This window comes from Takifugu flavidus, chromosome 10 (genome assembly GCF_003711565.1).
Source record: "Takifugu flavidus isolate HTHZ2018 chromosome 10, ASM371156v2, whole genome shotgun sequence".
Taxonomy (NCBI): Eukaryota; Metazoa; Chordata; class Actinopteri; order Tetraodontiformes; family Tetraodontidae; genus Takifugu; species Takifugu flavidus.
Genome location: NC_079529.1, coordinates 14,754,356 through 14,769,926, shown reverse-complemented (window position 1 = coordinate 14,769,926; position 15,571 = coordinate 14,754,356). Strand labels below are relative to the sequence as shown.

Below are 15,571 nucleotides of genomic sequence, written 5' to 3'. Positions count from 1 at the left end.
ATGGCATTTTTCTGGTGGGACAAAAGCATACTGTAAATAAAATAATACGCTAAGTAAATCTCTTCTTTTTCTACTTTTATGAAATTCATTCAAAAATTAGGACCAATCCGTAATCAGTGTTCCACCCACATGCTTTAACGTTTGACTGTCACATGACAGGAAGCTGTCACCTTTGGATTACGTCACTTTACTCCAATGCGGAAGAGAGCGTCAGCTTATCGGCTGTGAGTTGGAAGATCTGAGAGCGTGTTAAATTTCTTGTAATGTATCGAGCAATACGATACGTATTTAAATAGTTTGAATGAACGACGTTATTTCTATTGTAGATATTTTTGTAGCATACTGTGTGGATGTTTTTTTTTGCTTTTCTAGCCTCTCTGGGAGTATATTAATTGCATAACTCGCAAACCGGGCTTCAAAAGAAACCTGTCAACTACTGCATGGAATGTGAAATGTTCGACGAGTCAATGGCACGTTAATCAACGATTCTAATCATTTTTTCCACCGTATAAACACATGATATTTATAGCTGCCTATTGGTCATAGAGCAGAGGTGGACAGTGAAACAATTTTTTTCAAAAAAAGCATTTTCCGCGGATACTTTTTAAAACGTTTGAACATTGGAAATGTCGTGGATAAGAGAAGGTGAATTAAACCTGCTTGAAAGGTTTTCAGCTAATGTCCTGAAGGTAAGTGGGCTTTTATATGGCCATGGGTCTCTTTATTGCAGTAACAGCTTTTAGTGCTTGTGTATTATTGCTTTATTACCGAAGATGTAAAAATGGACTCAATGGTACCAGCAACAGTTCTCAACTTCACAAATCTGTAAAGTTGTATTTGATAGTTAGGAAGAATTGACCTTATTTATTAAAGCCTTGATATAAATTGAATGTATATTAGCATATATGATTACATGTATATATGTACACACGTATATATTAAAAATATGTACACACAATGAGTACTGTGTATATACTGTGTAAGTGACTCCCCTCGTCTATATTGTGTCTCCTAGGCTGGACCTATGCCAAAACACGTGGCCTTCATAATGGACGGGAACCGACGCTTTGCCCGGAAGAAAAACATGGAATGTTTGAAAGGGCATATGCAGGGATTCAACAAGTTAGCAGAGGTGGGACTGTTTTGGAAGTTTTGGAAGTCTTCTAAAATGTACCTTCTGGCCAAAAATAGGTTTTTACTCACAATATGTGTCTTGTTTTTTCCACCCTAGACATTACGTTGGTGTAAACATCTGAACATCCGAGAGGTTACAGTCTATGCCTTCAGCATTGAGAATTTTAAGCGCACAAAAGAAGAGGTTGATGGACTGATGGAACTGGCCAGGCAGAAGTTTGTCAAACTGTTGGAGGAGCGGTACGTACCAAGTTACATTTCTAATTATGTGATTGATATTCAAGATTTGTACCCCAGGCTCAGTACATCTATGGCTCAGTCATTATATGCCGACAATTTAACCATTTACATACATCATTAAATCCCAGATTGTTTCAGGAGATCTATACTTGCTGAACCTTTGACATGGATTTTGATTGTGTAGGTATCATTTAGTATGTCCAAAAATACACCGTAGCAAGACAATTTTCAGGTGCTCGGTCGAATGCAGAAGACAAGTTGTTTTTCCTGTTTTTCTTCATGGTTATGGTCTATGCCCACGCCCTTTCAGCTGTTCCTTTCTCTGCATTTAGGGAGAACCTAAAGAAACATGGTGTGTGCATTCGTGTGCTGGGTGACTTGAATATGCTGCCACTGGATCTTCAGCAACTAATTGCCAAATCTGTGCTCACAACCAAATCACACAATCAGTATGTTCTTATTATAATTTCTTTACCCTTAAACTCATACCCTATGAACTCTCATGATTACTGACTCATTAGACTGTACATATGAAAATTGTATACCACCTTTTTAAATGATCATATGTGGGAAATGCTTGTCTTGCAGATGTTTCCTCAATGTGTGTTTTTCCTATACATCGAGATATGAAATCACCAATGCAGTCAGAGAAATGGCGTGGGGAGTGGAAGAAGGTCTGTTAAAAGCAAGGTAAACAGGCCGATGCTAATAAACTGCTCCATCCACAAATAAAAATGCCAATGTAAATTCAAAATGGAAGCATAATGCTAGCCACTGGAGAACTTCCTTTGACCTGATTTCCCCCCTCATGTGCCTCAGTGATGTTTCAGAGTCATTGCTGAATGAGTGTTTGTACAGCAACAATTCTCCTAATCCTGACCTGCTCATCCGCACCTCTGGAGAGGTGCGACTCAGTGACTTTCTCCTTTGGCAGGTGAGAATGAGAAGACTTGGAAAATAATCAAAGACTTGAATGATGAAATGGCAGTAGTAATAATTACAGTACAAATAATAGAATTTTTTTTACTGCACAAACCTGTAGTGCAGTTCAGTAAATGGAGTGACTACTGTATATATATTTTAAAAAAGACATTATCTCTGTCAGCCCTGACTGACTCAAGTCATTTTGTCACATGTCAGGAAAATCTCAGTTCCTAAAAAACACAGCTTGTGTGGTTCCATAAAGTTTAGTACGTGTTCATTCAAGATGGTTTACGCAGCCGACTAGGTGGACTGTATTTGATGTAACTGCAAATACACAATGAGCACCTGCTCATTTTCTAGAGATTTGACAATGTGTTTTGTTTCCCATTCCAGAGTTCCCATTCATGTATAGTGTTTCAATCAGTTCTGTGGCCCGAGTACTCCTTCTGGAACCTGTGTGAAGCCATTCTTCGATATCAGTTGAATTACAAATCCATCCAGGTAAGGCACAATCCACGCTTGCTTTACAATGAGTTCATGAGAGAACTGTATCCAGGGGAATTCAATGAGTAGAAATGTATATTAATTGCTGGGTGATTGTATTGTATTGTTTATAGTGACGAGTTTTCACTCAACACAGCACCACTTAAAACACATGACAGAAGTGAATTCAATTCATTTCCATTCATCTTTATTTATATAGTGTCTGTTACAGTCAAAATTGCTGTTAGGCGTTCTACAGTATCCCAGGGCCTGACCAACAACAAGTAACGGTGACAAGGAAAAACCCCCCTTTAACAGGAAGAAACATTGAGCAGGATCAGCCTCATGGGGGGGGGGGGGGGGTAATGGACAGAGAAGGACAGATAGCGGAGAGAATAGGCAGAGGTCATGCAAGTACATTAATTACACGCAGTCAGTATTATAGCTGAGTGGGTTAGAGGTTAGCAGGTCGGCACAGTTTTGAAGGGGGGAGAGAGCCATGACCCAGTGGGGTGACAGAGGCCTGTCAGGTGATCATGTTTCTGGACCCCAGCAGCCTCGGCCTATAGCAGCATCACTAAGATGTGACCTAATGATTAGACGACCCCCTAAGTATGATAGTTTGTTTGTCTAGGATAATAACTGCAACTACAGAATTAGTGATAATAAGCTTTTTCAAAGAGGAAGGTTTTAAGTCTAATCTTAAAAGTAGCGATGGAGTCAGCCTCCCGTACCTGGGCAGGGAGCTGGTTCCATAGCAGGGGGCCTGGTAGCTAAATGCTCGGCCCCCCATTCTACTCCTAGAAACTCTGGGAACCACAAGTAGACCAGCATTCTGAGAGCGGAGCGGTCTATTGGGCTGGTAAGGTGTCACTAGCTCCTCCAGGTAGGATGGAGCTAAGCCTCAGAGAAGAAGAATTTTAAAAATTATTCTAAATTTAATGGGCAGCCAATGAAGAGACGCCAGTACAGGAGTAATGTGATCTCTTTTGTCAGTACCTGTCAGAACTCTAGCTGCTGCATTTTGGGGGCCTCTGAGTTGTTTGGACACCCTGATAATAGAGAATTACAATAGTCCAGCCTGGAAGTAACAAATGCATGGACTAACTTTTCAGCATCATCCTGGGTCAATAATTTCCCAGTCTTTGTAATCTTTGAAGTGAAGAAAGGCACTCCTCACAGAGAGGCTAGAAGTTAAAGAGACACCAGAGTAATACTGTGATCTAATAAACCCATGAGAGGTTTAGGACCAAACACAATAACCTCGGTTTCTGTCTGAATTAAGGAGAAGGGCATTTGGAGTCATTCAAGACTTTGTCTTTAAGACCAGCCTGGAGCTTCACTTACTGCTCTGTCTACTCTGGTTTCAATACTCGTACTCCTTTCAATGATGCATCTGCAGGTCCATGAGAAAAATAAATCCAATTTATGATGAAATATGAAACCTTTTCTCCATTATAATTAATATTTCAAGCCTTTGATACAATTATTATGCTTTGAAACCAATCAAAACCGCATCCTCGCAATCTAATAATGAACAAATTTCAGAATGTCATCAGCTGCTTATTATCTGTTTGTATAAGTTACTTTGAATCAGATCAGAATGTGGCATTGCTGAACTTTTATAGAATCCAGGGTTGCTATTATGATACCCATCTGGCCTGTGTTCCTGGTTTAGGTTCCCTCTCATCTTTGAGTCTCTGATTTTAGCAATCGGGTACAATGATACAATGATTAGCAAACAGCATATTAGTTGTTTTGATGCCTTGAGAAGGAGCCCTGCTGGAAAAGGGAGTTGGATTCTCTAGACATCTTATTAATACACAGAACCATGTAATGTTGCACAATTGTATGCATTTGCATAAATTAGCAAATGTGAACCTATTAAACCCTAATCTTTGTGTTGCATTTTAGAAAGCCAGAGATCTTCATCGAGAGCAACAGACTTTAATGCAGTTAGAGTCAGATTGTGCCTGCGTAGCAGACCTCCTGCAGAATCATGGGAATGGAAAGCCTGTCGACGCCCAGCGGAGGCAAGAAGCGCTGCAACACTACATCAGCTGCCGCGAAGAACGCATTCAAGACTTCCTGCAAGCACTGAAACACAAAAGAGACTCTTACTTTAGTGACTTGTGGAGGGAGGACGCTTCCTCCTAAGTGTGCCCAGAACAACAACCCCCATGATGCTGTGGGAAAAATCATCTCCTGTCCTCTTCTCTGAAAGGGCTCTAACAGAAAAGAGAAGGGTGACCAGTAACTAACTGGCTTAATTGTGTTACTGAATTGAGGAGAGGATAATTTCACCCCCATGGGGCTGTGGAAAAACTATATTTATGATCTATGATTAAAAAAACTGTGGAAAAGTCTGGTCAAGATGTAGTTAAGTGTTTAATTTGCCAAATGCATGCCACCCAAAGGTCAATTAATGACTGAGAGCATCTTTCAAGTCATCCAGGTGAATTTAAATCCGTCCTGTTCCGTATTTTTGCCGAGTCATTGAGAAAGTGCTTTTCATTGATGTTCATGACATAACCATGACCAGCTCTCTTAAATAGAACAAAATTGTTGGTGTGTGATTGGTGTCTGATTAGGAATAAATGACAGTTGGCGGAAGACGGATGGATGTGTGTCCAGTATGATAAAGTCATGGAAACCTCATATCAGTTGTTATCTATTTTGTTTTTGATACGTTGCTTCCATCTATTAGCATTACCAAACATTATTCTTTAATCACTACAACTGTTCACAGAATACCTCAACACTGATCAAAATATTAACTCAGGTTTTTTGAATAACTGCAAATTTGTGTCAAATTCAATTTGAAAATGACATTTGAAACATTCTCAAATTGATTTCAAATGTTGAAATGGATCTTAAAAGCTTTTAAAAAATGTTAGAAACTAATGAGTTTGTTGCGTTGAATAAAACAATGCAACAAAATGCAGACCACAGAACCCCATTAAAGATATTTATTTCCTTGGGGCGGAAAATCCCTCAACCCCTCAAAACCCCATAAAGCGAGTAGGCTTTATGGCGAAGACTTGGCCTGCTTAATGAAGACACATTAAAACAATAGAACAACTGAAAATGGAGAAAACTTTATCATCCTGCAGCAGTGCATTACTTTCCTAGGAAATCCTGAAGGAGGGAGGATGCAACATAGTGCATGCAACACTTTCTTCGTTGAAGCAGAATGTCTTGACACTAGTTTTCCATTTGCAAGAGGTTTGGTTTTCTCACTTGCATCCAAACCACTAAAATTGAAACTGAAATAATTGGCATGTAAGGGAAGTAGAAGTAAAAATCTTAAAAGAATTTAAAGATTCGTCTATGTATATTGAATAATATATGCTTAAATACTCCACCAAATTCAGAATGATGTGGACAATGATAAATTTAGTTTACAAAATAAAAGGGACGTTACAGTTTTGTGGCGTCTTTCACACAGCGCCCCCACTGGTGGTAGTCGGCATATCAGCAGACTCCTTCCTTCTTTTTTAACAAGTGGATGGCGGCAAGCATCACGTGACCCATTTGTGTCCAATGGCAGGCGTCGAAGTAGAAATCTGGTTCAAACCGGTCTGGTTCTTATGATTCCGTCAGTGTATAAACTACAAAAACATTGGTTTGCATTACACATTCGCCATTTTACACAGCAACTGGTCGGTTGTGTGATTAATAGAACCTTTAGCGTTCATATTTTGGAGAGATTTTTGTTCATTTTCTGTGAACAACATGGTCAAAACTAAGGTAAGTTTTTTTTTCAAATATTATTTTTTACTAATATATTAGCTTTACAGTATTATGTCGAGGTTATTCTTGAGGTTGCGTTTCATATTTATGCATCACGGGGTGCCTCATCACCCCCTTCAGACATTACAGCCACAGCGGTTCTCCGTATCTGCTCCAGCATCCTCCCATTCGACGGAAATAAAAGTTTGCGACATATGTAGTATAACAATCATAAACATATATAGAACTGTTACAGTCTGATAATAATGTGATTGGGTACATTTTCGTGTCCTGTGTCGACACCGATGCAGCCGCTGAGTAAATGCGCGGTGCAAAATGTCTGGCATCTTTTCCCTCCTATTCACAGTGGCAGCGAGACACTGACGAGCTGAACGCAGCAATAAACTTTGAGATACACACGCTCCATTTGCGGATTCGTTCCAGAGTTTCTTAACTTGTGATTTACAGTAGGGTGGATGCGTATTCAAACGCAATCTGCAAATATGAAGAACGATCTGGGCGAGGGGAGGTGTCACTAGTTTCTTGTTCCGAGTGACGCTTGTTTATGGTGCCAAACGGATTTATCTGTGTATTTTGTTTTATTCCTCTGGCTTGTGTTTAGTTCAATTTTTCACATTAATAGTAATATTTTACCAAGTCTTACTGCCGCGATTATACCTGAAAGTGATGTCAGGACTGGGAATTTAATGAATCTGCACGGTTGGAGGAAAATCAACACGCTTTTGTAAAATTACTCTTGCTCGAAGTTTCTGAAAGTCTGCTTTAGTTGCGAACATAATAGTTTCAAAATCGTTAACGCGTTGTCTTATCAATTTCTAAAAACAGCTGTCTGACGGCGCGCGCTGATACGAAACAAAGGAAGTTGTCAAGGCGCCAAAGCGCTGTCATGGTGACGGGCACCCGAGATTTGAATTCAAATATTGGCGGGAAGACGCTCGTTTTTGTTTTTTTTTAAATTATTATTATTTTTTCCTTTTTAAACGTTTTGCCTTTTGGTCTTGTGTACTAATACAAGATGGTTTTTAATAATTATCTTGCTGATTTGCTTGACTGATAAAAGTTTTTTCTACTGTTGTAACTTTCGCTTTTCTCCATTTTTCCTTCCAGAAACCCGCCCCTGTGGAGGTGTGTGAAAGCAAATGAAATATTCTTGTTTATGTCACAATTTGATGGTCTGACCACCTGTACGTCTTTTTAATTTCATTTTGATTTCATTTTTAAGTAGGCATATGTATATATTTATGATAATCAATGTTGATAAATACATGCTGGTGTCCTGCTATCTGCTTTAAGGTAGAGATATGTCTTCTAGGGACTACCATATTTGTACTATTTCCAAGTTCAAATCCACGTTTTTTAGAGCCCAAAATCATAAATATTGCCTTGTAGGGCCTTACAATGTCAACAGCGGTTACATCCTGTCCTTAGACACTTGATTTCTTGTATTTTTTCATTTGTTGAAACTATTTCTTTTTCTTCTCAATAGGGAAAGCGGAAATCAGATCGGATTGCAGCGGTAAATATATAAATGCGTGTATATAATATATATTTTTCATTTCTCAGTGTGGCTCCTATTGAGAAATGTATATTTTCTTTGGCAGAAACAAGCAGCAGCCGGGGACCAGAAGAAAGTGGTGAAAAAAAGTGTATGAAAACAGCTGGCTCTAATAAAAATGATCTATTTGTGGTTCAGCAATTCTTTGGTTGTGGGAGGTAATGGAATAATTCATATGTCCTGTCATTTGTAGAGTGCACCCAAATCAAAGAAGAAAGCAGCCCAGAATGGGAACAACAGTACTGAGGTTGGTTTCTTTAAAAGGCCCCAATATTGTTTTGGTCATATTAAAATTGATACTAATATAAATTATGTCTACAGGAGCCAAAAGCGGAAGCCACAGATACCCAATAAGCAGCAGTTGATGTGCTTACTCTGTGTACTTGGTGATTGTACAGTTTTAAAAAAAAAAAAAGTATTTTTTACCAAGTTTTTTTTTTTATTATTACAAATGTCATTTATAGGTTTGTTTTGGGCTTGCACTTGATGTAACAAAAGATTTTTTTGTCACAGTCATATCCATTTGTAAGCAATGACCGTCCATATCTTACAGAGGTGGTGTTCTGTTTCTTTCTTTTTTAGTTAATTCATTTATTTTTAAGCAGCTTGCTCATCAATGCTTTCCAACAAAATGAACTTTAAATTCTAAACATGAGGCAGCTAAACCTTATTGTCAAATTTTAGGAAGAAAATGTTCTTGTTTCATTTTTTTCTCCTATTTTCCAATTAAACTAATACAAATGCTTACCAAATGTTTTGGAACATTGTATGTTGACTTAAGATCTATACATTGAGAATATGAGAGCTGGCTTTAGCGTAAACTTTTGATAAGTCCCCAAAACATGTTTGTTGTGAATGTTGTCATTTGATGCTATATATGTTTCTGATTGGGGAAAGAAAACTTTTCTGACTTCAATGGTTGATCTAAATGTTCATGAATAAAGAGCCTGAAAAGGTCCTGGTTGCAGCTGATGTGTCGTAGCTCAACGCCGCCACTAGGGGGCAGTGTCGTGGCGTTGAGAGTTGCCTGCGCTCGTTTTAGCTTCCGCTGGGGGGCGCACCTTTCCAGAGCAAGATCATGTAGGTCAAATATGATGCGTTGTTTTTAAACCTAATGCTCTGTCTTGCTTTTTTCTTTAATTTCACTTAGTTCTACATTTATGCGTAACAAAACTTTTTGTTTCCAGCATTCTGGGACGTCAGAGGTTACTTGCATAAACGCATGTAATTTAAGATCAGTTAAAACGTTTCCATGGTTCCTGATGGTTTTGTTTGTTTTGGCAATTTAAAAAAATAAAAATTGCAGCAATCTCGGAGGTCATAGATTCCATGCACTGAAAACACATTTAACCTGCCTAAAACTATATTGGATGGTCATTTAGTGTAAATAAAAAAACAATCGTAAAATCCTCCAAACTAAATGATATTGTTCATGTTTATGAAGTACATGCACAATCCTGCCAAGAAAGAGGAATATTTACACTTGGCAGTAAATGTACATGTATTTGCATTGGGGGGAAAAAACTATTTAAATACTTACGTGCAGATAAACATTAAGAAACCCCGTCAATGTAACTGAAGCACCTCCACCGGACGTCAGCGTTCCAAAACGAACCTGGACCTTTAAATCTCTATAAAACTCACTGGGGTGCCTTCAGTCTTAGGATCTAAGGCTAAAAGGCCAAAATGACATTCATTAATTTGGCTCAAATGTTGCTCAAATGATCACCACATTTATCACCATTCGAGATTTGTGGAGCGCCACACGCAGCCAACAGATGGAGCGCGGATGAAAACACCGGAAACACGTTAGAACATGACTCAAAAAGAAGAACAATATGCTATATGAAGCAAACTTTAAAGAAAACCCGGATTGCGGTTATACCCTGCACTTTTACATGGCGTGTTCAGTCACTGCTTAATTGTAGAGCTTTAAACCATCAAATTACTCAAGCCTTAAACTGCTGAGTAACGAAACATTGAAAACAACAGAGTTGCAGGGCGAATTTAACTTTGATCTTTATTTGAAAAGTGAGCAACGTCCCCATAGCTTTATCCCCCTGGATTTCGCCCGGAAATGGATCATTGACATGTGTGACGCGCTTCGCGTGTCCACAAGCATGTGTCTGATCCCCGGTTGAAGGCCCCACCCCATGCACACGCACACACACGCGCCTTCGTGCCGGCTCCTATAAAACCTTGCATTTTGAACAACGTGTCCCATCCGTCCGGAACAGCTGACCCTCTACCTGAACCCGCGCAGCCACGCTCACCTGCAGCCGCCGGTAAGTTTTCACGTGAACTGTTCCTCCAGAGGGGGTAAAAGGGGGTATAACAGCCTGAGCAACCCCTGCGACGAGCCTCCAATCAGTCCCTGTCCGGGGAAGACTCACGGGGTTGCTAGTTGACTTTTCTTAAAAAGTGTTTTTCCAGGCGCTTTTAAACTTTTGCGCACGTGTTTTGGTTTTGTGGCTTGTTTTTGTTTATTTATTGTAGGGTTGACCGAGGAAAAATAATCAATTCTTTCAATGCTTGCAGTTAATACACTAGGTTTTTTTTCTTTGCAAACAGGAGCGTAAAGACCAAGGCAAGAATCAAAGCAAGTTCCTTTGTCCTTCTGAGCATTGAGACTGTTGAAGAGTTTCATCTACGTTCTATTCGCCTTGTAGCCTAACCTGTACATTTTGTACCCTAGCCATCTATAGGATGGCATCATGGGGGGGGGGCTCTTTACAGCGCCGTCGGATTAAACATGACAACACTTTTAGCTTTTCACTAGGATCAAAGTTAGATCCTCTTTTGTCACTCATTGGCCAGTGTTTCATCTGAATATTATAGTGTAGCATTTTAGTCCCTCGTGGGGTTTATGCAACAGTGCAGTGACTGGATTTTTAACAATAGAACGTCAGCATATAGGCTACATCACAGTCCAGGTAGGGTACCAAACAAATCGGTAGCATCACTAGACCAAATTCCACCAATGGAGAACTGTTTGTTTATAGGAAAATGGCTGTCTATTTATATATCCTTGCTTGCTTTCCAGAGATCGCCCATCTGTAGGTCAGGAGCATGCATTCAGCAAAGTGACACCAGGCGGTAGGACCAAGTAGGCTGTGCTCCAGTTTCATTGGCTGTTGAGGTTGAGTACACCATGTACCCAGTAAATGCTCTTCAGGCTTTAATAATGACTGAAACCACCCAACTCAATCATTTTTCATAAAGCCTTTCCTCACATAATCATCAGTTTATGACCAGGTTTGAAAAAGAGAGTTGGAGTTTTGTTGATGAGAGATCAAATGCCTTTTGCTTTGGTTCCCTTCAGGGTGTAGTCGGTGGTTTCATGCCACAAACTTGCTGATGAGCCTGTTGGCAGCGGCTATTTCTCACTGTACATAATCAGACGCAGAAATGTGGAGACACCCTTGTGCATTCCAGCTGAATCATCATCCGACAAAATTGTTCTCAGGTGATTCACCTGAAGTGTTTTTACAGTGTGTAAAGCACAGCTGCTCGACTACCAGAAGGTGAGCATTATATTCTCGTCCGGTCGTCTTTATCCATTTCGGGGTCACAGGGAGGGTGCACAGTAGTCTGTCTTCTGAATACGAGGTTTGTTTTTTGTTTTGGGGGAGTGGATCTAGCTACACCCTGTCTTCTAATTTGGGATTGGACCAATAACCACTGGAATAAAGCAAAGACTTGTGTCATTTATAGTCCATGTGTAGCAAACGCAAGTGTTGGTTCAATGAAATGGAAATGGATTATGTAACCCGGGGGTCTGATGTAACAAATAGAGGTGCGTTAACAAATGTTAGAGAGAAGTCTGCATTTTATTTTATTTTGTCTGCCTTGTTCTTCCTGGCGTCGCTTTTATTTTCTCGCGCAGCATCTGATGGAGTTGACGCGACGAGCTGTTTACATAACCCTGCCCTTTAACATGTAGCTGTGTCGCCAGGCGCACCGCTGCGCTGGATTATTCTTCTGTCATTCGTCTTCACTAAATGACCAGATCACATCTAATTGCAGACAAAAGGGTCTTGTTTTGGTCATTTGAAGGTGCTTGGAAAGGGGGGCGTGTTTGGGGAAAAGTAACCTGCTGAAAGTAATGTTTTGTGACAGCGATGGGTGGGGGCTGTAGGCAAGCTCGCAGATCTGGTTGGGCGAGAGCTCGGCTGTATAAAAAGGCGGAGCGCAGCACAGAAACGCACTCTGAAGTTGGAGTTTGCCACCGAGCTTGACATCTGTTAGGATTCCCTGCCTGATCGGGTGCTCGGTGGGCTCCTGGTCACTTTTGGCTTTTCTGTTTTAGCCTTCCCAAGGCTACTGGAAGGTGAGGAATCGCGGCATGCAACAATAATAACGGTTATTTATAAAAGCTTTAACTACCAATAATGATCTGGAAAGTGGCGAAACCCTCCAGGTTGATGTTTGAAGGGGTTGTCTGCATAAATCTCCAAATGGAACATATAATGGCTAAAAGTGTTGTCTCCTGATGTTGCACAGGTAGTGTTAAGAGTTCAGTTTATGCAATTTAAAAGTTCTGCCTGCTCTTGGTGAAATGCCTTGTGAGAGCATCATGTTCCCCAGCTTTGCACCCGTTCAGATGGTCCACTTTCAGTTGGAGGCTTCTCACTCTTTGGTACATCGTGTTCTCACGTCACCCTTTCACATCCCTGCCTGTCCTGGCTTTAATTCCTAAAGATCTGCATTCATCTAGTCCCAAATTGCACATTTGCCATCGTATCACGCATTTTTTATCAAGGTTTTATTTTTTATTTTTTATCAAGGTTTCCATAAACTGGTGACGTTATTTGGTCGGGTTATGACGCAGTATAAATGGATGCTTTGTCCCCTCTGTTCTAAACCCGGTGCATCGGAGTTCTGTGGCAATGTTTTTGTTGTTTTGTTTTTTTGTCAACATGGTCCCAAAATATTTCCATATGTGAAATGTCTTCTGTCCAGTCTAATCCTGTTCCATGGCTGCAGGCAGGAGTTGTTCCCTCCTCGTTCACCGAGTCATTCGATTTTTGGCAGCTGCAGCTCTGAACTCGGAGCGTTCACAGAAATCCGACTGCGTTCCCGCCTGATGCTTCAGTCTCTAATCTGCCGTTATGCCTTTTTGTTTTTTTAAAACAGAGCGATCCAGGTGTTTTCCACACGTCACTACCAATCCCATCAGACATGATCATCAGACTGGGAAGGCTGACACCTGGATATTTCCGTCTCCTGCAGGTATTTTTCACTTCACCACAACTGGAAACTAACACAACTCAAGTGGACCCAAATATAACATGTTCAATGTTTCTTTGTGTTCCACCGATCGGCTTTTTGGGTTGTTATATGCGTACATGCTGGCCCTTGTTTAAAATCTTTTTTTGGGGAACTCTTGTGGAAATAGGGCCCTGCCTCATGTCGCTTTTTTCTCAGTCAGAGTGAGTAAAGTGGCCATATTGGTTTTAATTTATTTTACTGGTTTTAAGCAAAAACTTTTTTTTTTTTTTAAAGTTTATTTAAGATTGCATTTTCCTTTTTTAAAAACAAATGGCTGCTTGGCTTGAATTGAGCGTTGGGCCCAGTTATAAATGAATTTAAATAATTTGTTGAAGCCCAGTTAGCTGAGTCTTTGGGGACATCTTTAGGAATCAAAATGATGCCTTTTAAACTCCAAGAAATGCTGCATAAAAAGATTTCACACTACAAGACGAATGTGAAACCGTTGAAGACTGCCAGTATTGAGGATTTAGAACGAAGACTACTTCAATCCAGGCCATAATCACCTCAGTGTTTCATATAGATGTATTCATTTAAGGGAATCAACAGCTTTGGGGGCATCTCGTGTTCTGACCCTAGTTCCCTCCTCCTCAGTGATGTGGGCCATGTGGATGTTTTGCATAATACAGAATATTTATTCCCGTATATTGGAACGTCGTGTTCCATTCCTGTTAAAGGCCCCGTAAGCTAATTGTTCGGTGCAGATGCTGTGTGTAAAGAAGGCTTTTGTGAAGCTTCCCTTATTTATCACACTCAGCCAGGTTTTATCTGTGTTGACATGAAGCAAGTCTTAAAGGGCTCATTGTTGCCACAGGCGCTTGACCTCTGACCTGCTTCTTTTTGGCCCGCAGAGACAAGTTGCCGGTGAAGTGCAGACGCAACCACAAGACCGCGCTGTCAACCAGATCGCTATGATGCTGGCCATCTTGGGTCTGGGCCTGTCGTACTACAGCGCCAAGCAGATGACGGAGAAGGTCCAAGTGCAGCCTGCACCCTGACGCAAGCCTGACCAGGTGATGGGATCAAGGAGGCAGAGTGTGGTCACGTTCTTCTGTCAGGACTTTTCAACCCTTAACCTAGTGGACGGGGCGGCTTTTACGGACTGTTTTTGGGGGGTGATGACCTACTTTCTGCCTTCTGGTGTGATAAATAGTTGTTCCAACGGTATGCACTTGTTACATGCTCCAACACTGTTCTGAGCTCTAAAAATCTGGAAAAACAGGATGAAAATTATGAACAGTCACGTTTTTTTAAGGGAAAGTTGACTGCACGTGAGACCTACTTTGTACTGACGAACCAAGAGGGATGTGAACGAGGTTGTCTCTGTTACCTTTCAGGGCTTTGTGAACATGTAGGAGCCACGCTCGCCATATAAACTTGTGAAATGTGTACGTCAAGTGTCAGATTCAATGAATATTTGCACAAAACTCTAGGTTTTTTGTTTTTGTTAAACTATGTCACAACTGAACTGAGAAGGATGACGGCTCACTTCACATTTATGTAGATTTCATTGTTTTAACCTGTAAATACAAAGTCTATGAACCCTTCATGCAGGATCTGCTACATGTTGACAACCTGATGTCTGTCTTGATTTTATTGAGGAATGTATGTTGGTATTTTGTAATGATTTAATAAAGCTGTGAACACTTCGACACATTGAGCAGGTTTCGGGTCGTTGTTTTTTTTTTAGTCCAGACGCCGCCTGAGTTTAATTTGGAAACTTCCTTGTTGGCTTTGAAGGAAGTGCGAGTTTTATGACCACTCGCTTGCGTGCCATCTTCACACACACACACACTGGTATGTGGATGGTTTTGCAAATATCCCGAGGAAACTTATGTAACAAAGGCTCTGAGCAAGCACGTCACGAGACCGAGGGATGAATATTGAGGCAAAAAAGGCTGACAAGTTCCTCTGCTTTTGTACACACGTTTATCGCTAAGCAGAACAATGCAGACATATTCTTCACCCAGTTTCCTCTTGCAGGGCGTGGAGTTTTGAAACTGCGCATGCCTGATGCTCGCTGCCTGATGTGATTCCTCTTGACAAGCTGAGGCCTCGTTGGGTGCCACGTGCTCCTCTCTGCCCGTCCCTTTAACTCCTCCCCATCCTCTTTCTACCCTAACACAACATAGGAGGATCAAACTCTCACATCGGCGTACCAATGATGCCGGACGCATCCCCTAACGAGGGGCAGCCATTGGCTGACCGATG

The 15,571-nt window shown here is 40.8% G+C and overlaps 1 protein-coding gene and 2 long non-coding RNA genes across 3 annotated transcripts; all 3 read left to right on the top strand.

Annotated features, from left to right (window-relative positions):
* The first annotated feature begins 183 nt into the window (after positions 1–183).
* On the top strand, positions 184–5,439 carry dhdds (dehydrodolichyl diphosphate synthase). The gene is made up of 8 exons (XM_057045692.1): positions 184–689; positions 1,016–1,132; positions 1,232–1,374; positions 1,707–1,823; positions 1,963–2,064; positions 2,194–2,308; positions 2,692–2,799; positions 4,696–5,439. Exons 1-8 carry the CDS (start codon positions 627–629, stop codon positions 4,936–4,938), a joined length of 1,008 nt encoding a protein of 335 aa, XP_056901672.1. The 5' UTR covers positions 184–626; the 3' UTR covers positions 4,939–5,439.
* An 837-nt stretch (positions 5,440–6,276) lies between these two features.
* LOC130532793 (uncharacterized) lies at positions 6,277–9,046 on the top strand. The gene is made up of 6 exons (XR_008952432.1): positions 6,277–6,531; positions 7,642–7,659; positions 8,021–8,050; positions 8,136–8,180; positions 8,283–8,336; positions 8,411–9,046. It is a non-coding gene; the product is annotated as an uncharacterized LOC130532793 (long non-coding RNA).
* A 900-nt stretch (positions 9,047–9,946) lies between these two features.
* Positions 9,947–11,612, top strand: LOC130533087 (uncharacterized). Its single transcript, XR_008952478.1, has 3 exons — positions 9,947–10,374; positions 11,133–11,228; positions 11,412–11,612. It is a non-coding gene; the product is annotated as an uncharacterized LOC130533087 (long non-coding RNA).
* Positions 11,613–15,571: the final 3,959 nt, after the last annotated feature.

What these genes read in the sequence shown, in the direction of transcription:
- dhdds (XM_057045692.1), top strand. Translation starts at nt 627, where the DNA reads ATGTCGTGGATAAGAGAAGGTGAATTAAACCTGCTTGAAAGGTTTTCA. An exon ending in TTTCAGCTAATGTCCTGAAG is followed by an intron (nt 690 to 1,015) that starts GTAAGTGGGCTT and finishes TGTGTCTCCTAG; the next exon opens with GCTGGACCTATGCCAAAACA. An exon ending in TGAATTACAAATCCATCCAG is followed by an intron (nt 2,800 to 4,695) that starts GTAAGGCACAAT and finishes GTTGCATTTTAG; the next exon opens with AAAGCCAGAGATCTTCATCG.